The sequence below is a fragment of the Siphateles boraxobius genome, unplaced genomic scaffold (genome assembly GCF_051911475.1).
Source record: "Siphateles boraxobius isolate OS27281-9 unplaced genomic scaffold, OSU_SipBor_1 8, whole genome shotgun sequence".
NCBI lineage: Eukaryota > Metazoa > Chordata > Actinopteri > Cypriniformes > Leuciscidae > Siphateles > Siphateles boraxobius.
The window spans coordinates 22018578-22042788 of NW_027509208.1; the positions used below are offsets into that span (position 1 = coordinate 22018578).

Below are 24211 nucleotides of genomic sequence, written 5' to 3' on the forward strand. Positions count from 1 at the left end.
CAGTAAAGGTTTGAGAGTTAGCTTACATTAGAGTTGAAGTTACTCTCTGAAGCTTTACTGTATATTAGGTGGCCTTAACTAGTTAACCATTTGTTAGAATTTACACATTTATGTGTTTTACATTTGTCATATTCATGTGTAGTTTGTGGTGTGTATATGGTTAATAATTTTATGGTTTGTGTGTAGTTCATACACACTATACAAAAGAGTTACTATACAAAAATAAAACAATTTCGAAGAGTAAAAAAAATATATGTATATATATATATACATATACATATATATACATACATATATACATATATATATATATATATAAATATTTTATTTTTTTTGGGATCAAATAAATGCAGGCTTAAAGAGCGCAAGAGACTTCTTTCAAAAACATTAAAAATAGTAATGCTTCCAAACTTTTGTTTGTTTGCTTTAGAAAAGTTTGGAAGCATAACTATTTTTAATGTTTTTGAAAGAAGTCTCTTACGCTCTTCAAGCCTGCATTTATTTGATAAAAAAAATACTGAAAAAACCCCCAGTAATATTCTGAAATATTGTTACAATTTAAAATGATGGAAAATTATAAATAAATAAATAAAATACTTTAAAATATAATTTATTTCTGTGAGGCAAAGCAGAACTTTCAGCATCATTACTTAAGTCTTCAGTGTGACATGATCCTTCAGAAATCATTCTAGTATTCTGATTTATTATGTTCGAAACAGTTGTGCTGCTGTTCAATTTTTATTTTTTTTTGGAACCTGTGACTGCAACAGTAAAGTAGCTCACAAAGACGAATGGCCCAAAAGGAAACAGTCTTTAACATAATCCACAGATGAACTCCGGATAAGCTCAGGGGAAAACACAACCACGTTACATAAACGCCACAGAACAGAGTAAACTGAGGGCTTGAATACACACAAAGATCATTAAAGTAACACACAACACCTGGGAAACTCAATCAATGACTAAGGCAACTGATTAGGCAAGAGACTGTCACACAGAAAACAATGAGGACTGCACCAAAACTCAAAAGTTAACTCTACACAGTGTATAACCCTGACAGTGACAGTTTTTTTTCAGGATTCATTGATGAATAAAAAGTTAAAAAGAACAGCATTTATTCAAAATAGAAATATTTTCTAACAGTATAAATCTTCACTATCACTTTTTATCAATTGATAAAATATTAATCAATTGAATAAAAGTATTAATTACTGACCCCAAACTTTTGAATGGTAGTATCAAATATATATATATTGTATATACATATATTGTACACAGCAATGATTCATAGAAAGATATAATTTTACCTAGAGGACTGTAGATTACATAACAGCCTGTATCAGTGTCTCTGTAATAAAATCTCTGACATATATCTTTTTTTCTTGGATCACACATATCAAAATAAACCTCGTTCTTCAGGTAGTGAGTGACCCTGAATGTGTCATTGTGTGTAATTGTGTGTCAGTCGAGATGCTACATGCGAGAATACAGGCTTATCATTCTTTGACTCATTTAGTTGCCACAGCAACCACATGTTCTTTTCCTGTAGCAATGTGTTATATTGGGTGGGAAATATTGGGAAGGTTGCATAAACCTAACTGGGATAGTTTTTCCTCAAACTTGTGGGCTATTTTGGCTTGGAAGCTCAATAACAGTTTTCCATCAAGATTCATTTACTGCCTCCTAAACTGATTGGCCTTATGAGCTCTTTATCACACAGATGGTTTGTATTCAGATTTGAATTATATAGATGTTTAAACTGGAATAATGAAATAAATGCTTCTTCATTGAAATACAGTAAAGGCTGTGAACAGCAGTCCTGTGGTGAATTACTGTCATCCTTGTGTAACAAACTCTAAAATCGAGTCCTTAGCAATGGTTACCATGACAACTCTGTGTTATATCTCATTCTCTTTGATATACTGCAATGGATTATAGTCCCTAGGCATTATGTAAGAGGAGATTTAGCGCTAAAGGTGTTTCCTGCTCTAATTTCTCCTCTGACACCTTCTCCTTTTTTATGTTTAATTTGTCATTTACTGGTATTTTCTGTTATAAGAAAAAAAGGTTTGGATTATGCTACGTTAGACTGACTGTTTTGTGTTTCGCTTACACACTGAACAAATTTAAACAACTGTCATTTTAGAGTGCATTTTGTTATTGGTCTAATCAAAAACCATCTTTTCCGGTTTTGTTCAGTTTCTCTAAAAGCAAATAACACTCCCCTTAGAATTTTTTTAAAAATGTATTAGTATTTTTAGTGTAATTTAGAATAATTAGTATTTGTTAAGTTGGTCCAATGTATACATTTTCAGTGCATCCTGCCACTGTAAACCAGAATAAGTTGATAAACCCCCAACAATTTACGTAATCAATTACATAAAATATTTTAAAGGGTTAGTTCGCCCATTTAAGATGTGAAGTTGTATGCAATCCTTACCAGCACTATAGTGTATACACACTGACCCACTCTGTTGTCACCCCCCTGGTCCGAGTTCTGACCGCTGGAAGTTTTTGAATGAAGTAATCCCGGCTACTTTCCGGGGCCACAAAACTGTGCGTTTTTACGTGAAAAAAAGATTTGCGTTTCAAAGCTTGATTAATTTAACACAAAAAAAACACGCCGGGCAAAATTCATACCTCAGTTTTAATGCGGCACTATTTTCCTTCCGTTTCTATCAATCCGCGCTGCTGTCAATGTCAACAGTGCGCACCCTTTAAGTAACCCTTTAAGTTAAGAAATTCAAAGGTAGAACTGGCAGATTATGTTGCACTCACACATTTTAATTGCTCTTAAATTAAAATATTTGGAAACTTGGCTAGCTTTAACTTGCTAATTCAGTAACTTGCTAATCTGTTACAATGCTTTGATAGCATTAGCATAGCAAATGCTTCACTCGTCACCATGATGGTTACCGCCCAAAAACCCTTCTAAATTAGTATAGCAAAACATTAAACACTGCTAAATACGTCTCGGTTACATATGGTAACCCTCGTTCCCTGAGGGAGGGAACGGAGATGTATGGCATGACTGACCGATAGGACCAAATAGGAATCTCGCTAGAGAGGCCAATCTACTTCGAGTGAAACTAAAACAAGCCAATACACATTGGCGTGCAATCATTTGCAACAGCTGTGCAGCCTCGCAGCGCGGGTATTTAATAAGCAGCTGGTGCGATTGCACACTAGTTTTTTGCTGAGGAGCCAAGCCTGAAAAAGCTGCCCGCCCTGGTGGGCGGCAGCAGATGTGGCGACGGGACCTACGTCTCCGTTCCCTCCCTCAGGGAACGAGGGTTACCATATGTAACCGAGACGTTCCCCATCGGTCAGTCACTACAACGTAGGTCATGACTGACCAATAGGAATCCCTACCAAAGCGCCACAGCCACTGCACCCCATCCAGCGCCCCGTGCAAGCCTCAAGCATATGAAATAATGAGTGACTTAGCCCAAGGGAAAGACACGGGCTTCCGATAGGAGTATCCGTGGAGAAAATACACATATGGGATCCTCATAGGGTCACACATATGGAACCCAGCCCAGATCCGGTTCTCAAGGATTCAGCGGAAAAGGGCCTGGCGCCGGACGCTCCGCCAAGTCCGGGCTGAGGGCTATTGGACGACTCAACAGGTTTTTACTCTGGAGTAATAAGGGTGCACAGTAGGGTGCAGCAAGCCGACAGAGCCAGACCTCTCAGTGGTTCTACCCGTTTAGGGTGAGAACATGGGAGGAGACCGGCTCTACACGTAGGCTATAATATCTAGCGAACGTGTTAGGTGTCGCCCAGCAGTAATGCGCGGGTTGATCCAAAATGAGCGGGTGCCTGCGGTCACCCGCGGTCAAATATATTTTTAATGATATTCGGGTCGCGGTCTGTCGGGTCGTTTGAAATAAAGATGCCAATTAAATCTTTAAACGCGGGACAAAATGCCCGATTTCCCAACATGTTGAACTGAGCAATGCCATTGTACCATTTTAATAGGTTACTTTTAAACGCATATAGCTCAGTAATGTCAGTTTTATGTATTTTCTGAGAGGGGGTGGGATTTTTTTTGTGAAAGTCGGGGAGAGACGCACACTTCGATTAGGCTGGATGAACACATGCAGCATCTTAATTGTTAAGAAAATGAAACGAAATAAATGAATAAATCAAGCCTTTATTACATAACACTAGGCTATATCATACAGCATTCAGAAAAAGAACAGTTTGCGCTCCTAAGGGCTTTCACACTTTTCTCCCAGTTGACCTGCTGATGAATTCTTCAAGCAGGGTTGAAACATAAACATTGCACACCGCACCGCACCCCTAGTTCCTACGTCTATGGCCCAATGACGCTACGATGAGCATTTACTACTTTAAAAAAATGCGGGTCAGGAAGCGGGTCGGGTACAATATTTTCTTTCTTTTTTTGCGGTCCGAGTTGCGGGCGGGTTAGTTGAAAATGTCGGTCGGGTGCGGGTTGTTTATACATTGACCCACGCATCACTGTCACCCAGCCCGCAGCTCTACAGATATCTGTTAGCGAGGAGCCTCGTGCCAGCGCCATGCTCTGCCTGGAGACAGCCTTTCCCTTCTGGTGGCTTCTGTAACAGACAAAGAGCTGGTCTGAGGTCCTGAGACTTTGAGTTCTGTCCACGTACATACGCAGAGCGCGAACAGGACAGAGCAAAGTCAGGGCTGGGTCTGCCTCCTCCAAGGGCAGCGCTTGCAGGTTCACTACCTGGTCCCTAAAGGGAGTGGTAGGAACCTTGGGCACATAGCCAGACCGGGGTCTTAGTACCACGTGGTTGTCAGCCGGCCCGAACTCTAGGCACGATTCGTCGACCGAAAATGAGTGCAGGTCTCCTACCCTCTTGAAAGAGGCCAGTGCAACCTGCAGCAAAGTCTTCATGGAAAGAAGCTTTAAGTCTACTGATTGCAAAGGCTCAAAGGTGCTCGAAGCACCAGGGAAAGGTCCCAAGAGGGTATGGAGGGGGGTCGAGGAGGATTTAATCGTCTCGCCCCCCTAAGAAACCTGACGACCAGGTCGTGCTTTCCAACTGTTTTGCCATCTATGTGGTCGTGATACGTTGAAATAGCTGCAGCATGTACCTTGAGGGTGGAGGGAGACAGCCCTTCGCTCCAACCCTTGCTGCAAGAAGGAAAGCACAGACCCTATCGAACATCTTCGGGGGTCTTCTCGGCGAGAAGAACACCACTCGATGAACAGGTTCCACTTCAGGGCGTAAACACGTCTCGTAGACGGCGCCCGTGCTGAAGTGATGGTGTTAAGTACCTCTGGGGGTAGGTCACCTAGAACCTCCGGGGACATACATGGCTCGAAGCGACCTCATATGCTTCTGACTTCAGAGGAGGAGATGGCGGGCGAGTTGCGACATGCGACGGGGGCACAGACCAGCTTGTCGGTTGATGTACGCAATGGTCGCAGTGTTGTCCGTACGGACCAGCACGTCCCTGCCCTGTAGCGGCCTTTTCAGGCGGCTCAGAGCGAGATGTACTGCTAGCAACTCGAGGCAATTGATGTGCCAATGCAGTTGGGGGTCCGTCCACACCCCTGACACTGCATGCCTGTTGTACGTGGCACCCCAGCCGGTGGCAGAGGCATCTGTGAATACCACAGCATGCCTGGACACCTGTTCCAAGGGGACTCCTGCCCGCAGGAACGAGAGGTCTGACCACGGGCTGAAGGTCTGGCGGCACGCCGGTGTGATTGCCACCCGGTGAGTGCCGTGATGCCACGCCCATCTCGGGACTCGGCCGTGAAGCCAGTGCTGAAGCGGTCTCATATGAAGCAGGCCGAGCGGGGTTACAGCTGCTGCCACTGCCATATGCCCTAGGAGCCTCTGAAATAATTTCAGTTGGACCGCCGTCCTGCCTTTGAACGTGTTCAAGCAGTTCAGCACCGACTGAGCACGCTGCTCTGTGAGGCGCGCTGTCTGAGCGACCGAATCCAACTCCATACCGAGATAAGAGATCCTCTGCACAGGGAAGAGTTTGAAGACCCAACTGGCTGAGGTGTTCGCATAGCTTGTGTTCGCATAGCTGATCTCGAGAGTGTGCTAGTATGAGCCAGTCGTCGAGATAGTTGAGGATGCGAACGCCCTGTTCTCTCATGGGAACAAGGGCTCCCTCTGTGACTTTCGTGAAGACACAGGGGGACAGGGACAGCCCGAAGGGTAGGACTTTGTAATGATATGCTCGACCCTCGAACGCAAAGCGCAGGAACGGCCTGTGTCGAGGAAGAATCGAGACATGAAAGTACGCGTTCCTTCAGGTCGATCGCTACAAACCAATCTCGGGGTCGGATGCATTCGAAAATGCGTCTCTGCGTGAGCATTTTGAACGGTAGCTTGTGGAGGCTCCGATTCAAAACTCGCAGATCCAAGATCGGTCGTAACCCACCACCTTTCTTGGGTACAATGAAGTAGGGACTGTAGTGCCCTGACCTCATATCGGCTGGAGGGACCGGCTCTATCGCGTCCCTCGCCAGTAGGACTGCGATCTCCGCACGCAAGACATGGGCATCGGCTGCTCTCACTGTAGTGGAGTGGATGGCCCGAAACTTGGGGGGACGCCGGGCGAACTGAATCGCATAGCCGAGCCTGATGGTTCGAATGAGCCAACGAGACGGGCTCACAGAGACCGTACAAGCTGGACCAAAGGGACCGTAGGCGTACCCGGAGTGGGGCAGCGAGGTTGAACACAGGGACGCGGTTCGGGAGGCTCTCTCTGGGAGGCGGCCCGTAGCGGGGTCTGAGTGTGCTGTGCAACACTTACCTGGTTCCACGGGGAAGGAGGTGCAGGAGGCGGCTCGGTGGCGTTCTCGGACGCACACTGCTGCCCGCTGGCGATTGAAGAGGCGAATGAGAGTGGTGAGGATTCTCTCCTGCCACTGCTCTCTGGGCCCTCTTCGGACCCAGAGATGGAAGAAACTGCTCTTTTATTAAAAATGTGGGTACCGCTGGTTTTAAGGCCAGCGGCGGAACACAAAGAAAACGAAACATAGGATTTTCCATCCGGCCCTCTTCCGTGGCAGGGAGCGATGCAGTCATCGTCTCCTGGAGAGCAGTCCCTTCCATCTCTGGGTTGCCCGTCCTAGGGCCGCTTGCTTATGGGTTTGCCGCCCTTCTTGGCGGGGACCTGGACGGGCAGGGCGGCCTGCCTGCGACCGGCTCCACAACGCCGTTTAAGTGGAGGCTGCTGCTGCGGCGCGGTGGCAGGGTCAGACGCAGGAGGACGCCCCCGGTGACAAGCAGACTGAGGAGCCGCGGGCGATGGGTTGGAGGTCTCCCGCATGTCAGCCAGACCCGTGTATCCCTTAGCTGCCCCGCCATCAAGGGTGGTGAGGGAGGAGGAGCCACCGGAACGGTTTCTGGCAGTGAAAGGTGCCGTCCAAGTCCCCGTGAGCTCCTCGTGCACCTCCGGGAAGAAGGGCACTGGGGTGGGTTGCTGAGAACCAGCGCGCGCCACCCGAGATACCAATCATCCAGCCTCGAGGGCTCGGGACACGGTGGAGGGTTCCACACGAGCCCGATCCTGTTTGCGGCCCGGGAAAGCATGGCCATCATCTCCGGGTCCGACTCGGGCATTGCTGGCACACCCGAAGGAGGCAGCGGGTGCGAGCCGTCGTCCGCAGAGACTTCTGGCGCTCCCTCCGATGCAGCAATCGACATCTGGTTGTCGTGGGGAGCACCAAACGAAACGACTGGTACACACCTCGAGGATGTTCCAGCACGTTCAGTTGGTAGCTCTACTGGCTGCGGAGCATGAGAGGGGTGAGGGTTCCTAGGGGGTTGGTTCCCCGAAGGAAGCGCGCTCACGGTAATCCTCAGGTCGGCCGCATCACTGCCCGTAGCAACCCTCTGGGGAGGATTGGAACGAGGCAGAGGCACGGGGACTCCGCCCCTTTGCAGTAACGTGAGTCTCGACCACAGCTCCGAGATGGTCATCTTCCCACAATGGGTACATGACTCATCCATGAACGCTGCCTCAGCTTGTTCGAGGCCCAGACACACGAGGCAGCCATCGTGACCATCCCGTGACCCCAGGTAACGACCGCATCCAGAAACACACAGATAGAACGTCATCTTGAAAAAGACACGAACGATCTGTGTAAGCTCTTTTAGAGTCTGCTCTCCTTGGTGCTGGAGCACGGTGGGGAACGGTCACGACGAACACAGACAGGAATGTGCACCTGTCTGTGCGCTGTTCTCTCTCGCTGGTCTTACCAGCCGTGAAAACGGCCGTTGAGCGCTTTAATCGCGCACCTTACCAGCCGTGAAAACGGCCGTTGAGCGTTTTAACCGTGCACCTTACCAGCCGTGAAAACAGCTTTTTTGTTTGCTCAGTTTTAAAACAACAAACAAAGAAGAGAGAAAGAGACCGCTCGCGCTGGTGGAGAGTGGTGTGGAGAGATCCAGAAGAGGCTTGCTTTCAAATTCACTCTGTTCAGCATACGAAGTGCTCGGCTCCGAAGCAAAAAGCTAGTGTGCAATCGCACCAGCTGCTTATTAAATACCCACGCTGCGAGGCTGCACAGCTGTTCCAAATGATTGCACGCCAATGTGTATTATCTTGTTTTAGTTTCACTCGAAGTAGATTGGCCTCTCTAGCGAGATTCCTTTTCCTATTTTCCTAGTATGTTGTCGGTTCCTCACACAAAGCTGTCATATGGCTTTAGAAGACTCCAAAACAAACCACCCAACCCGGCATTTCTCTTTGTAAAGAGACTGCAACAGACCTGGAGGTGTGGTGTAGTGGTTAAAATTGGACTGTTAGACACAAGACTGTAGGTTTGAGTCCCAATCCGTGTTTGTAAATTATCACCATTATGCCCTTGAGCAAGACATTTAACCTTTTCTCTTTAATGCATGTGCTGTGGATAAAAGCATCCATACTTGTAACTAAACTACAAATTTGGGCTTTCCTGGGAATTCAAGGCATCGCTTTTCAGTGTTTTATGCTTGTTGAATTTAATTCAGGCAATCAGGTTTTCCAAATGTTACATCAGAAAGATGCAAACCCTTTTCTCTCTTATGATCATCATTCTTTTGAAAGAAGTGAAAGAAGATTCCTTTACTGTCAACATTAGTTTAGCTCACAATCAAAACTTAGAAAATATAATTGAATGCAAAGAGAGAGAAGTTTCCTGCTGGATCCCTTTAGTCAGAACAAAGGGAGTCTCTCTGAAAGAAAGTTAAATACTATCACTATGGATTTTATGGTGTGTTTTAATGGGACCATTGTGATTCCTTTGGACATGGTTTCATGGTATTACAAAGTAAGGAGGTGTATAATACATGGAGACATTTCCATTCATTACAAATCTAGTGGCCTGGATGGTGCATGCAGTCATGGAAGTACATGTTTGGAAATTCTTCTAAAAATCAGCATCCTTAATGTTTTGAACATTATAGAAAGTCAGTGGAGAAAGGCATATAGTTCATCATAACATCGTAATATACATCATATAATATAATTCACCCTCTATATTACCAAATTTACCAGATTTCTGCTATCAACATCAAAATATTCTCTTGAGACTCCCCTGCTTCTCAGCATAGTTAATGATTTGCTAAAGCCCGCCCACACGTTGACGTGATTGGTTACAATGTAGTTTGTGACGTAAGAAACACCAGCGGTTTCAAACCGCATTTTTGAGACTGTCTTTGGTTCACTGCAGTTTTAAGGAGTTTTAAGTTTTATTTATATTAAATAATTTTGCTCTGTTACAGTAATAAAAAAGAATGGGCAGGTAAATGTAGATGCACAAGAAACAGTGGCATTTAATATCAGTGGTTTAAAATAAAATAAAAATGTCTCCATATTCAAAGCAACTACATGACTCTATATTCACAAGAAGTATAATGCATTATATTGCTTTTATGATAGTTATTTTTCCAGAATAACTGAGCAGAAATGTTCAATTTTACTAGCAAATGACAGATTTTTTATTTTATCCACAAATGTTTAGCCTTGGGTAAAGTAATGGAATCCTCCAAAACAAAGAAGATGTTTTTGTAATTCAGGATAAATGTGCTGGGTGCATTTGCTGGGTACGTCTTGGCTCATTTTGCTTTCCCAATGCATGGTACGGCACTGCTCAGCTCGCTTCGCTTTTCCACTGCGTGGTACGGCTCGGCGTGGCACAGTACGGCTCGGTTTGGCTCGGTTTGCTTGTCTACTGCAGTTTAGTACCGCTTCAAAGTGGGTGGAACTATAAACTGATCGTTATAGTGGCACCACCTACTGCCGTGACATCATCCGCTCCTCGGATACCAACGAGAGGAACGTCTGCACCTTGTCTACTGACCACGATTCAGCCATTTCTTTTTTCAAGTTGCGTGTGACGGTCGTTTAAAGCAAGTTGTTTAAAAAAGTTGTGTTAACAAATGATACTGCGGTGGCTATTGCTGCCAGCAGGTTTGGTGTCAGGTTTCCCAAATCCAATGACGCTGCTAGTGACGATTCTCTCTAAAACAATCAGTGATCTGCAAGTGTTTACACCTAACATTTTAGTATTGGTACAGCACGCTTGGAACCTCAACCGAGATGGTACTATTTAAGCGAGCCGTACCGAACTGTACCATGTAGTGGAAAAGCTCCAAAAAGTGAGCCGTACTGAACCATACCATGCAATGGAAAAGCGTCAATATGGTATGAGAGTGTGTTGGCCAGGACATATATTTGAATGTTTGATCGAATTCAACAATCTAGTAAAATTGCTAATATTGAATGTCCTTCTCTTTATTCCAGACCAGCAGTGTTCCCCCTGGTCACCATCCCGAAATTCCAATGTGGATAGTAGCCTCACACCACCCAGGAACATGAAGGGCTTATCAGGTGGTCGCGCGCCGCACCATATTCCCACACTGCCCCCGTGTGGACTGGCGGAGTGCGAGCATCTCCATGACCTGCACGGCATGCATGTGTCCGATCTGCGCCACCACTACCTGCTCAGCCCCACGGAGACCTGCGTAATGGACTTCCATCACCGTCTTTCCCCCCGCAGCTCCATTCACTCCGATTGCATGATCATGTCACCCATGGTGCTACCTTCCACTGCCCCTGCCGACCACCTTTCCAGCAGTACCTTTCCCAGAATGCACTACAGTTCACAGTACTACGACCCAGCTGCCCGGGAAGACTGTGCAGCCATAACCACCTCAGCTACATCTGCCGCCACCGCTGCTGCATCTGCCTCTTACCATGGCAGCAGCAAGAGCAACCGCATCCCCGCAAACCTGCTGGACCAGTTCGAAAAGCAGATTCCGCTTCATCGCGACGGCTTCCATACGCTGCAGTACCAACGCACATCCGCCGGCACTGGAGGGGAACAGCGGAGCGAGAGCCCCGGTCGTATCCGACACCTGGTGCACTCCGTCCAGAAGCTCTTCACCAAGTCCCACTCACTGGAGGGATCGTCCAAGATGAATGGCACTAAAGGTGACAGTGGAGGTGGGGGAAGCCATCACCATCACCATGGCAATCATCACTCATCCAAGCACGGCAGCAAGCGCAGTAAAAGCAAGGAGCGCAGGCACCGGTCGGGGACGGGGGGCTGGTGGAGTTCGGATGACAACCTAGACAGCGACAGCACCTACCGCACGGCCAGCGCTTTGAGCCGCCACCATCACGAACACGGCGGTCACAGTTTCCCAGAATCCATGCACAGTCACTTTGGAGACCATTCGCTCAAAACCTCCAAAAGCAACAACGACGTCAAGTGTTCGGCCTGCGAATCCATGGCACCTGAGGGAAAGTTCATGAAGAGGAGTTCCTGGTCAACACTTACCGTCAGCCAGGCCAAAGAGGCCTATCGAAAGTCCTCCCTTAACCTGGAGAAGCCCATGATGCATCAGGACTTTAAACCATCATTCCGGTCTTCACACTACCTACAGGTGAGTCATGATGAGATGTCATGATGACATCCTTGAGATGTCATGATGGTGCCACAACCGCTGTTCAGAAATTAACCAGTCAAGCTTTTGTGATATAATCGCATTTATAATTAGTGTAACATGGTGTGACGTGACGCATTACCAGGGAAAAGTAATTTGGCTGTCTACACTGAAAACAGAAATGCTGTGGAAACACAGCACAACTCGACACAACACAACACAACATAAAGCCAATCAAAATGTATCAGATGTTTAACTTACTTTTATGTGGAACAGGATTTTGGACCAATGAGATTTCACTCTGGACTGGCTACCCATAAGCCCAAAATATACGCTATGCAAGTTTTTGGCACTTATTGCGACTCAAACACCATTTAGTGCAGTGGGTCTCAACTCTGGCCCTTGAGGTCCACTCTCCTACTTTGATCCTTGGACTTTGATCAAACTCACCTGCCTAGTATAACTTTCTATTAATCCCGAAGACCTTGAAAAGCTCGTTCGGGTATGTATGAGAGTAGACCTCGAGGTCCAGAGTTGAGAACCCCTGATTTCATGCAGTTTCGTTCCACTTTAGAATTGACGCAATCGGTGCTACAGTGTAAGTGGTTATTAGCGTAAATTACTTATTTTACAGTCACTTTTCTCTATTAGGTGAATCACTGTTATGGCGGAGCAACGGTCTGATGAGAATCTTACTACGCAAATTAGTTTGTTTAATGGCACATGCATTTGAAAGTAACTCTTTTTACAGTTTTGTCTCTAGTTTAAACCCAAGAAGGGGTGATTCATTGAGAATTGCATGACATTTTGAAATGATATATTTCATATAAAAATTGTAAATAGTATTTTTGTGCATTTTTCATAACAGTAGGGAAAAACTGTCTGTTTAGTCCACTTTCTTTTATCCAAACAGATGTTTGTGGGCCAAAATGCAATTGAACCTAGTAATTGATTATCTAGTCTTATTGTTTAAGGCCCGTGGGAACCACTGATGCCTAATAATAGGGGATCAATACAAACATGATCCGTGATGTAGTGAAAGACTGCAGTTAAATCATGTGATAGTGAGAAATTGTTTGATCAAATAAAAGCCATGTGTAACAGTTTTATTTTGTTTCGTAATGGCAGAAAATCTCAAGCAAATCTATTTATTTTTTTACTCACTGTAGGCCTAATGTTTGTTCTGCGTGTGTCAGGAACTAGCAAGACAAATTCATCAAAAGACTGCTTAATAATGTGCAGTATACACTGTATACTACCTACTGTTTTTTAAAAATAGTAAGTGTACAGTAAGTATTATAGGGATTTGTTCACCCAGAAAAGAACATTTGCTTTAATTTACTCCGGCCATCCAAGATGTAGTGGCTTTTATTCTTCAGTGGACAAGATTTTGAGCTGAAACCGTGGTCCTTGCTGATTCATATATAATGCAAGTCAACGGGAAAACAAAATTAATACCCGTGGCTCCTGACGATACATTGGGGTCTTATGAAGTAAAAAAGATCATTCTTTGCAAAAAACAGCAGAATTGACAACATTATTACCTGTAATCCACAGCTTTGGTAAACGGCCCTGAGCAAGTTCACGACAGTCTGGAACGCATGCTTCCTGTTGCATTATGACATATGCACGGGAGCTCAAACATTGCAAATCTGTGAAAAGTCAATCTTCCCGATTGACATCACGCAAGCAAAAGTAATCTTATTTTTTGTATAGGTTGCTTCCAGGATAAGCACAAGTAAGTACCATTTTGTTGAACAATACAACACGTGTCCTCCCTCTCTTGTTCCCGAGCATACTTCATTATGTGACAGGAAGCTCGTCACATACAAATCCACTGTCACACTGGAATGTAAGATCAATTAAAACACACTGCATTGTGGGATATAGTATTTCACACATTGTGCTTTGTTGCATACTGCTTCTGATTCTCATTCTGAATTATGGCATGGGGCAAACATAGGTCATGCTTACTGCTACATAGTGTTATTCAGCGAATCAGATCCTGACATCTAAATTACATCTTCCTCCTTGAAGCTTAATTATGGCATAAGTACCAGTAGACTCCTTGTACTGAGGAGCTGAAGACTACTTAGTACAAATCGTCAGCACATACTGTTCTACAGTATTGTCATGTTTGCATAGGAAAAAAATGAGGCCTTTTTGGTCGACCTTATTAGAAACTGTCAGTGCTCAAGAGAGATGACAGCCTGGGTGAGTTTTAAGTGACATTTAACTAGATACACTCACTAATTAACCATTCAGGAATAGCCATGAACTTCAGATTTGATCTCAATGTAATTCAGCATTGTAATTCATTAATTGTAATTATCCAGTATGTTTAACCAGCCAGATGTGTATATGGGTTGTAGTGGTTTAACATGGAAAATGGTAGTTTAGGCTTTGTAGGAATTTGAATATTTTGTAGTTGAATTTTGAAGTTGATGAAAAAGACATGCACAGGCCTAGGCAAGTCTTTCTCTTTTTTTTTTTTATACAATTCCCCTTTCCCATTGTCAACAAATTAGCCAATTGTTTGTAAGAGCCCATTCAAGCTCATTTCCAATCTTTCCAAATTGAGGCACCAATCACAAACGTTGAGGCGGGCTTTACAAGATGACGATCTATCTGATTGGTTTTAGGTCTATCCAATTGCGCCCTGGGGCATTTGAGCGACGTCCGTTTCCAAATCGAGGCACCAATCACAAACGTTGAGGCGGGCTTTACAAGATTACGATCGATCTGATTGGTTTTAGGTCTATCCAATTGCGCCCAGAGGCATTTGACCGACGTCCGTTGGTGACGCCCCTTTGTATAAATTGCACGATAAACACAATGCGTGCTATAGAGACACATTTAGTGTGACCGGGTTGAAATAAATATTGATACTATACTCAAAAAAAAAACTAAAAAGCATGTAGGCCCGAATTTTAAATTTATGTCTTTGAACTGCATATAAAATTCCCGTCCATTTGGAAAACACAGTATTAACATAAACAAACTAATAAACTTAATGCATATTTGTCAGTCATACATAAATGAAACGGGTTAAGAACAAATTTTTTGTACGCAAGAAAAATCAGGACATAGTTACGGTCTGGAAATATGACAACGTTTTCAACTAAAAGCGTAAAACTTTTTACGCATTTTGGCCGTTCATTTACACGACAATGCCGTTTTTTCACGTAGCTGGCGTATTTTTCCAATTGTTATTCAATGGGAGCACCACGTTTTTAGAACACCAGTAGTGTAATGAGGCGCTGAGCGTGTATTTAACGCTCAAGCGTTGAACGTTTAGTGTTTTTTTACCGATCGCCGAGAATTGAAGAATGTTCAACTTTGGGTAAAACATCACTGTCAGTTTTTATCCAGCCGTCCAATCACAGTGGAGGAGGAGCGGGACAAGTACCACACCGACCAACCGCCACCTTCTGCTTGTACAACGTCAAAAGAACGGAACAAAATAATTTAAAACAAGAGTCAGACCTAATACTTTACATTGTATCGACATTTTAATATAGAAACCACACAGAAACAAACTATCTGTGAAATGAGATACTAGTAACACTTTCGTGGATATTACATATCATAGCAAGCAAAGCGTCTCAACTGAAAAAAATACTGCGCTGCCAAAACACTCTCAAGCGCCCACAGTTTTCAACAGAACGCCTAGTGTTTTCAGCTGGCTAAAAACGCTTTGGTGGACACGTGGCCTAACTTTTGAAAACAGGTTTCAAAGTGCACGTTTTTGAATACGGTCACGTGTAAAAAACAAAAATGAGAATCTCTGAAACCGATTACATAATGCATATGCGTATTACGTGTTCATTCTATAGTGTTTCATCGCCATCTAATGGCCTGGCAGCATAATAAAGTGTTCTCTGTGAAAACAATTACATAATATGGCTAGCTGTGGAACCAGCGATAATCAGTTCGTTAAAATGTATGAGATTGATACAAATTGGATTAATTGATGATAAATTTATAAACCTCGTTATTGTCGATTTAAATCACATTAGTTTATTTGTATTATTACAGAAATTGTACCTGTTTATGTATGACTGACTCAAATATGAATTATGTGAAGTCTACTAGTGGCCGTTTACACAACACCGTTACCTTTCATTAGGGTGAATGATTAACGTGCGACCTGCAAGTATATAAGGGCGCCTTGCAAACATGACAAATCATCTTATCGTCTTCAGGGACTGTCTGTGTGAAACGCAACTCAAAAAAGGTAAGAAAATGAAACGTGCAGCGAAGGCAGATTGCTTTCTGAAGTGTGCCGACCCGTGCCCAAGGTTTTTGACGCCAGGTGACACACACGAGCTGTGCGTTTTCTACCTGGGAGAAGAGCATGCACGGGAGGTTCTCGAGGGAGCCTGCTGTGCAAACTGTTTTTCCATGAAAACGCGTTTTTCACCAACTCTTCCCGCAGCTGATGCTCTTCAGGATGCGCAGGGGATGGCTGAAGAGGTGTATGATCACGTAGATCCTGAACCCCCTCAGCCACCCTGCCCCATGTACGCAGAGCTGGTGGATGTTATGGAGCGCGCCGACGGCAGGCTCCAGCTGCCTTGGCGACGCGCTAGAGGAGAAACCGCTCGCGGCAGACCTGACGATCGGTTTCGAGTCTGTAAACCTCTCAGATGGTCCGACGACTGATGAGGGCGAGCTGCAGGTTGAGGATGAAGATTTTTCACCAACTCTTCTCGCAGCTGATGCTCTTCAGGATGCGAAGGAGATGGCTGAGGAGGTGTATGATCATGTAGATCCTGAACTCCCTCAGCCACCCTGCCCCGTGTACGCAGAGCTGGTGGATGTTATGGAGCGCGCCACCAGCAGGCTGCAGCTGCCTTGGCGACGCACTAGAGGAGAGACCGCTCGCGGCAGACTCGACGATCGGTTTCTCCCCAGCCATAGACCACCAACTCAGGTGAGCCTTCCATTCCTTGCTGACCTTCATACTGAGGTCGATAGGGCATGGAAGAACCCATACTCTGCCCGTATCCACCGACATCAGCGGGCTAGTTTCGCTGATGTTGAGGGGATCATGGAGCATGGGTACGTGTCGATGCCGCCCATTGATGAGACATTAGCTAACTATTTTGTATCTGGGCGGGCGTTGACACTAAGCGTCAACCCTGCCATCCAAACCGGTAAAAACAACGGCACGTTTGAATGGCAGAGCGTACATGGCAGCAGGTCAGGCCGGTGCTTCCCTGCACACCATGGCGGTGCTGCAGGCATACCAGGCCGACCTGTTGGGGGATCTTGATCAGGGGGCAGGAATGTCCCCTGAAGCGGTAGCTGAGCTGCGCCGTACCACGGATCTTGCTCTTCAGGCCACCAAGCAAACCGCTGCCGCGATCGGTCGGTCGATGGCGGTGATCGTGGCCACGGAGAGACATCTGTGGCTAAATCTAGCCGACATCGGGGGAGAAAGAGAAGGTCTTTCTCCTCGATTCACCGGTATCGCCCTCTGAACACTTCGGCACCTCCGTAGAGGGGAAGTTCAGGGAGGCGAAGGCGCGCTCAGCTGCATTTAAGACGTGTATATCGCTGAGATCCATATCCACACCCAGGCAGGCAGGAGGACCTGTCCCTTCACGGTCTGAGGACCATAGTCGGGGCCAGCGAGCCAGCGTCACCTCTCGGGTGCCCCCTCCATGGAGGAGCAGGGCGCAGAAGAGGCGTAACTCCCGCAACAGGAGCACACAGCGTCGCTGATGGATAACCTCAGATGTCATGAAATTTGCCCTCTCCTCTCTCCGACTCCCCACCGTTCATCACATCAGGCCTGGGGATGGGCCCATGATTAGAACAATGTTCTGATGGCCCGCCTAGGCTTGGCTAGTGAGAACGCCTCTTTCAGGCATGTAAAGTTTTGGACCCCAGGTTCATAGAGAACTATCTGGCGAGTCTTCACTCCGCACGCCGCAGGTGAGCTGACTGGTCTTTTTAAGAGTAATTTTTTGTGAATTAAAATTCTGAAATGAATCTCTCTACAGACCTCGTTCCCTGTATAGAGCTATGGGGTCATGTCAAGGTAATAAGGTAAGAGAAGTTTCCTTGATTATTAGTGCCCTTAAGTTCCCCGTTAGGTAGCCAGAATGATTACTATGTTAGCCTTCGGGCTGTTAGCCACCTCAGATTAGAGTAGATGGTCTCTCTCTCATAGAATTTTTTACTTGGAGTGTTGACTGACGCTGGAGCTTCAGATAGATCTTATGTCCGACCCACCAAGGTTATTATAGTTTTGCTTTTTAAATTAGTTTTTATTTTAAAATCGTTTTCAATTTTGCTTTAAATTTTAGTTTAGTTTTAGTTAGTTTCATTAATGGTTTTGTTAGTTTTAGTTTAGTTTTTATTTTGCAAACACATTTCTATTTAGTTTTTATTTGATTTACTTTCAGTTTTAGTTTTAGTAATTATAGTTTAGCAGAGCAAACAAAACACTTCCAGTGTAGACCAAAGCGAGACGATTAATGTCAGCAAAGTTTACTGTTTGCCCAGATTACAGTTAACTCTTGTGCAGACATCTTAATAGTAAAAAATAAAATAATGGTTTGAGATTGAACAAAGCACCAAATAAATGGAACTTAAACGTATACAAGAAAAAAACTATGAAAAATTCAGACAAAATAATTCATATTAATAAAGATGAAATCTTGTTAAACATGCCTAGTTTACTTTTTTCAGCTCTAAATGTAGCAGAGTGGCCACTGGTACATAAAAAAAAACACAGAAAAAACTGCTCAATTAATCTGACTACAGACAACACAACCTGCTGTGAAGCCAGTGTGATTAAATAATGTATCTATGCAGTGTGTGAGAGTGTGTACATGTTTTTCTATCCTGGTGAGGACATAAACCTGAATGGACACTGACTCAAGGGGACTCGTGTCACTGTGAGGAACTAAATTGAGGTACACAAGCATATAAATCATACAAAATTGTTTTTTTTATGTAAAAATGCAGAAAGTTGTGTGATGGGTAGGTTTAGGTGTCAGGTTAGTGTACTGTAAGGAGACAGAATATACAGTTTGTACAGTATAACAACCATTACTTCAATGGAGAGTCCCCACAAAGATAGTGGATCAGAGTGTATGCAGGCGCTTGTGTGTGTGTGTGTGTGTTTGTGTGTGTGTGTGTGTGTGTGTGTGTGTGTGTGTGTGTGTGTGTGTGTGTGTGTGTGTGTGTGTGTGTGTGTGTGTGTGTGTGTGTGTGTGTGTGTGTGTGTGTGTGTGTGCGTGCGTGTGTCGTGTCATGGTATTGTTTTGCTGTTGCAACCGCGTCGAATGAAACGGCATTCTAAAAATGCTGCGCTCAAGAAGTCCAACTTGCCTCCCATTACCTTGTGTTATTTCCCATTCCACTGCAACAGATGCATCCTTTATGAACAGCCGCTTAGCACTAACATAGACAGTAAAAGCACTAGCGATGCGTTCTACGTTATGGTCCTTCATTGAGCGCGTCACAGCAGGACAGCAGTTAATCGCCTCAGAAACTGCACGTGTATGAAGCGCCATATCATGCATTTCCTTAAACAGCCACAAATCAGATATTCCGCCAAAGTAATGAGAGCTTATTAATTACGAAAACGATTATTTATTGTTGACAATTATTATTTTATTTCAGTTAGTTTTTCAGTAACTGTTGTTAGTTTCGTTTAGTTTTAGTCTTTCATTTATTATGAATTTTTTATTTTATTTCAGTTTACGAAAATGTTTTTTGACCAACAGTTTTAGTCTTAGTTTCAGTTTTCGTTTACGAAATTAACCTTGCGGCCCACGGGACCATCTGACTTCTTCCTGAGTATTTCGCCCCTTGAGCTCTGTTTGGGTCTTCAGTAGGCTGATTGATTCTGCAGCCCTTTGTATGGAATAATACAGACTATATTTTTTAGTAAGGCTGCGGCTCCTCCAAGCCCTCAGATAGATCTATGCTTGCAGTCTGGCCCTCACCAGGGCCGTCTCTGTAGCTGGCCAGGGCCGCCTCTGTAAAAATAGAATTTCTTCCTCTCACCCTTCACTTTGTGAATGTAGGTTTCTAGCATCCCTGTATAACAGCCTCCTCCCATGGGAGTCGTTAGGCCAAGGCCCGCCCCCTTCTCTGCATTCTGGGGTGACGAGTAATGCAGCTTGGTGCAGAGGATGGTTTATAAAGGACATGGACATGATATGTCTTTATTGTCTTTCGCTTCACGAAGAAGACTGGGTCTGTCTGCCCGACCCTGTCGTGCAGAACTGGCATACGGATTAGGCCGCCAGTATAGGCTTCACTCACCTTGCTGAGCTACTGCTCGAGCGCTGGGTTGTAGGTGGTTGGCTTTCATTCAAGCCCGACTCCCCTAGGTTGGGCACAGATACATTTCTGTCACCCCTAGAGCCGCTGGCAGGCACGCACCCTGGTAACCTCAGGGTGAGGTGTGAGTATTCCCCTGTGATACAGGGTTGGTCTGAGCACTTCACTCCCAGTTCTGTATTATCCTACCTCACACCACTAAGGCTCGGGTCGAGTAGGAAGTAAGCCTTCACTTCTTCTTTGGTCGAAATACGCTCCCCTGAAGCCAGAGCATTGCCCTGAGCTGACGCCCATGCGTATGTGGTAGGCCCCTGACTCTCAGGCCACTGTTGAGGCAGAGTGGCGTATGTTGTACTCCCCTTGTTTTAAGGGTGCTAGCTTTCTTGCGGAGTACACTGCCATGGGCAATGTGATGTGCACCAGGATGCTGTAGGCGCTGTATAAATAGCTTATGTGCCAACGGAGGCTGCGCCATTAGGTAGTTGGCCTCAGCAGGCCTCCTTGATTGGGCAGCCCCCTAGAGGGCGCTGTAGGCCAGCTTACTTTACGTGGTTGGCCTTGGTGGTTCGGGCAGTTGACTCACTGATGGGTAGTAGGCCTTAAACAGGCCTCCTCGGAGGTGAGTCCCAACATTGTGGGACATACTTTATAGCGCTACTGGAAGCCCAATAGTAAAATATGCTTGTGTAGTATGGTTCCCAACAGTGTATGTTATAGCAGAATATGACTTGCTATCAGCTAGTAGGCCCGACCAGGCCTCCCTGATAGGCGAGTCCCCAGCTGGCTGGCCTTAGCAGGCCACCTTGTACTATCACCCGGACTCAGGGCTCATAGCTACCAGTGGTTATCAGTTAGTAGGCCACTCAGGCCTCCCTGAAGGTGAATTCCCACTTAAGATGGTTATTAGGTAGTAGGCCTCACCCGGCCATCCTAAAGGCGAATTCCCACTTACGTTGGCTATCAGGTAGTTGGCCTCACCAGGCCTCCCTGAATGTGAGCTCCCAAATATTGTGGCTGTCAGGTAGAAGGCCTCTCTGGGCCTCCCTGAATATGAGCTTCCAAATATTTTGTCTGTCAGGTAGTAGGCCTCATCAGGCCTCCCTGAAGGTGAGTTCCCACATGCTGTGATTATCAGGTAGTAGGCTCCACCAGGCCTCCTTGAATGAGAATGCTCAGGTAGTAGGCCTCACCAGGCCTCCCTGAAGATGAGTTCCCCACATGCTGTGGTTATTAGGGTATAGGCCCTTCCAGGTCTCCCTGAATGGGAATGGTCTGGTATTAGGCCTCACCAGGACTCCTTGAAGATGAGTTCCCACAGCTTGTGGTTATCAGGTAGTAGGCCTCACCAGGCCTCCCTGAGGGTGAGTTCCCCACATACTGTGGTCATCAGGTAGTAGGCCTCACCAGGTCTTCCTGAAGGTGAGTTCCCCACATACTGTGGTTATCAGGTTGTAGGCCTCATCAGGCCTCCCTGTGAATGGTTTCCTAGTGGTGCTGGGTTTAGGAAGCTAGTGGCCTCTTGCTGTCAGTTTCAGCTAGCCTTAGTAGGCTGCTGCTGAAGGCGAGCTTGCACCATGGCTCGCTAAAGTGTTCATTCTCTGCTACTGGTTCCCTCCCGGAACCTTTTTCCTGCCTACAGCCTGGTTTTCCTACCAGGCAGACCTTGTGCTCCCCTCACCGAGGGTCACTATAAGCATGCGGCCTCCTGAGTCTGGACAGACGGTCGTAGGCCTCTCGTGAGGCCTCCCAGTTACATTTAGTCATTTAGCAGACGCTTTTATCCAAAGCGAATTTCATCTGAGGACTAAAGCTAGCGAGTCATCGTGAAGAGGGAAGAACGACGCAAGAAGTGCTCAAAATACAAAGTTCAGGCATTGCTCAGAGTAGCAAAAGCCAGACAAGGGAAGATTTAAAAGGAAAGGAAAGATTAAAAAGAGAAGAATTTTTTTTATTATTATTTTATTATTATTATTATAGTACTCACGGAAGAGATGAGTTTTCAGTTGTCTTTTGAATGCTGTCAGGGATTCTGCATTACGGACGAGGGTAGGGAGATCATTCCACCAGCATGGAACCGTGAATGAGAATGTTCTTGAGAGTGATTTAGTGCCACGCTGTGATGGCACCACGAGCCGTCGCTCCTTGGCCGATCGTAGGCTTCTGGTAGGGACGTAGACTTGTAGTAGGGAGTGAAAGTAGGACGGAGCTGAGTCTGTGGTAGATCTGTAAGCAAGCGTCAAAGGTTTGAATTTGATGCGAGCAGCGAGTGGTAGCCAATGCAGTGAGATGAACAGAGGAGTGACGTGAGCCCTTTTGGGCTTGTTGAAAACAAGGCGGGCTGCAGCATTCTGGATCATTTGTAGAGGTTTAGTAACACATGATTGAAGTCCAGCTAGAAGAGCATTACAGTAATCAAGCCTAGAAATAACCAGGGCCTGGACGAGAAGTTGTGTTGCATGCTCAGTTAGGAAAGGCCTGATCTTCCTGATGTTATACATTGCAAACCTGCATGATCGAGCTGTCTTTGTAATGTGGTCTGTGAAGGTCAGCTGGTCATCAAATATTACTCCAAGATTTCTGACCGACCTTGATGGGGTGATTGAGGATGACTCTAGCTGGATAGTGAAGTCGTGCTGTAGAGACGGATTGGCCGGGAGGACGAGGAGCTCAGTCTTTGCCAGGTTGAGCTGCAGGTGATGTTCCTTCATTCATGCCGAGATGTCCGCCAGACAGCTTGAGATACGTGCAGCTACTGTGGGATCATCTGGTTGAAATGAAAGGTAGAGCTGGGTGTCATCAGCATAGCAATGGTAAGAGAAACCATGTGCCTGTATGATGGGTCCCTTAGGTTCCTTTGATGCCTAGTGATGAGAGGGTGAACAGAAGGATCTGATGATTCACAGTGTCGAAGGCAGCAGAAAGATCCAGCAGAATGAGAACTGAAGATTTGGAAGCAGCTTTTGCGATACGCAGGGCTTCTGTGACCGACAGTAGTGCAGTCTCGGTTGAATGGCCTTTCTTGAAGCCAGATTGGTTGACATCTAGCTGGTTGGTCAGAGACAGGAAAGATGACACTTGGTTGAAAGCAACTCGTTCAAGGGTTTTCGCAATGAATGGTAGGAGAGAGACAGGTCTGTAATTCTCTAAAAGTGATGTGTCTAATGTTGTTTTTTTAAACAGTGGAGTTACCCGAGCCTGCTTGAATGCAGTAGGGAAAATGCCAGTGTGGAAGGATGAGTTGATGATGTGTGTGAGTGCTGGAAGAAGTGTGGGAGAGATGGCTTGTAGAAGGTGTGAGGGGATGGGGTCCAGAGGGCAGGTGGTAGGATGACTGGAGAGGAGAAGTTTAGATACTTCTTCCTCGGTTAGCGGAGAGAAGGTAAAGAGAAGTTTTTTGGTAGTGGGAGAGGATGGTTTGGGTTCCTGTGTGTGTGGAGCTGAGAACTGACTGCTGAGAGAGGTTGTTTTGTTGGTGAAGAAGTTAGCAAAGTCATCAGCAGTTAAAGAGGAGGTGGGTGGTGGTGGAGGTGGACAGAGGAGAGAGTTAAATTTCTTGAAAATTGTTCGTGTGTTAGAGGCGCTGTTGATCTTGGTGTGGAAATATGAAGATTTTGTAGCATGAACATCAGCAGAAAAGGAAGAGAGCAGAGATTGATACATACTCAGGTCAGACGTGTCTTTTGATTTGCGCCATTTCCTCTCCATTGCCCTGAGTTTGGTCTGGTGTTCACGAAGAACCTCAGATAACCAGGGGTTAGAGGGAGTAGCGCATGCTGGCCTGGAGAAGAGAGGGCAGATATTGTCTAAAGAAGAAGATAAAGTGTAGCATAAAGTATCTGTTGTGGTATTCACATCTAGAGATGAGAATTGTGAGGGTGAGCGAAGTGAAGATGACACAGCAGAGGAAAGATGGGAAGGAGAAAGTGAGCGCAGGTTACGTCTGAAAGTAACTGGTAGGGGAGTTGATGGAGCATGGGTAGTGAGTTGTAGATTGAAAGTAATGA

At 45.6% G+C, this 24211-nt stretch overlaps 1 protein-coding gene across 2 annotated transcripts in view; it reads left to right on the forward strand.

Moving 5' to 3' along the window:
- LOC143729665 (disks large-associated protein 2-like) overlaps nucleotides 1–24211 on the forward strand; it is a 195001-nt gene that overhangs the window by 65031 nt on the left and 105759 nt on the right. For both annotated transcript variants that reach the window (XM_077221001.1, XM_077221002.1), the window contains one exon: nucleotides 10756–11900. In XM_077221001.1, the coding sequence (XP_077077116.1) occupies nucleotides 10756–11900 (1145 nt within the window). The remainder of the gene's footprint in view (nucleotides 1–10755; nucleotides 11901–24211) is intronic.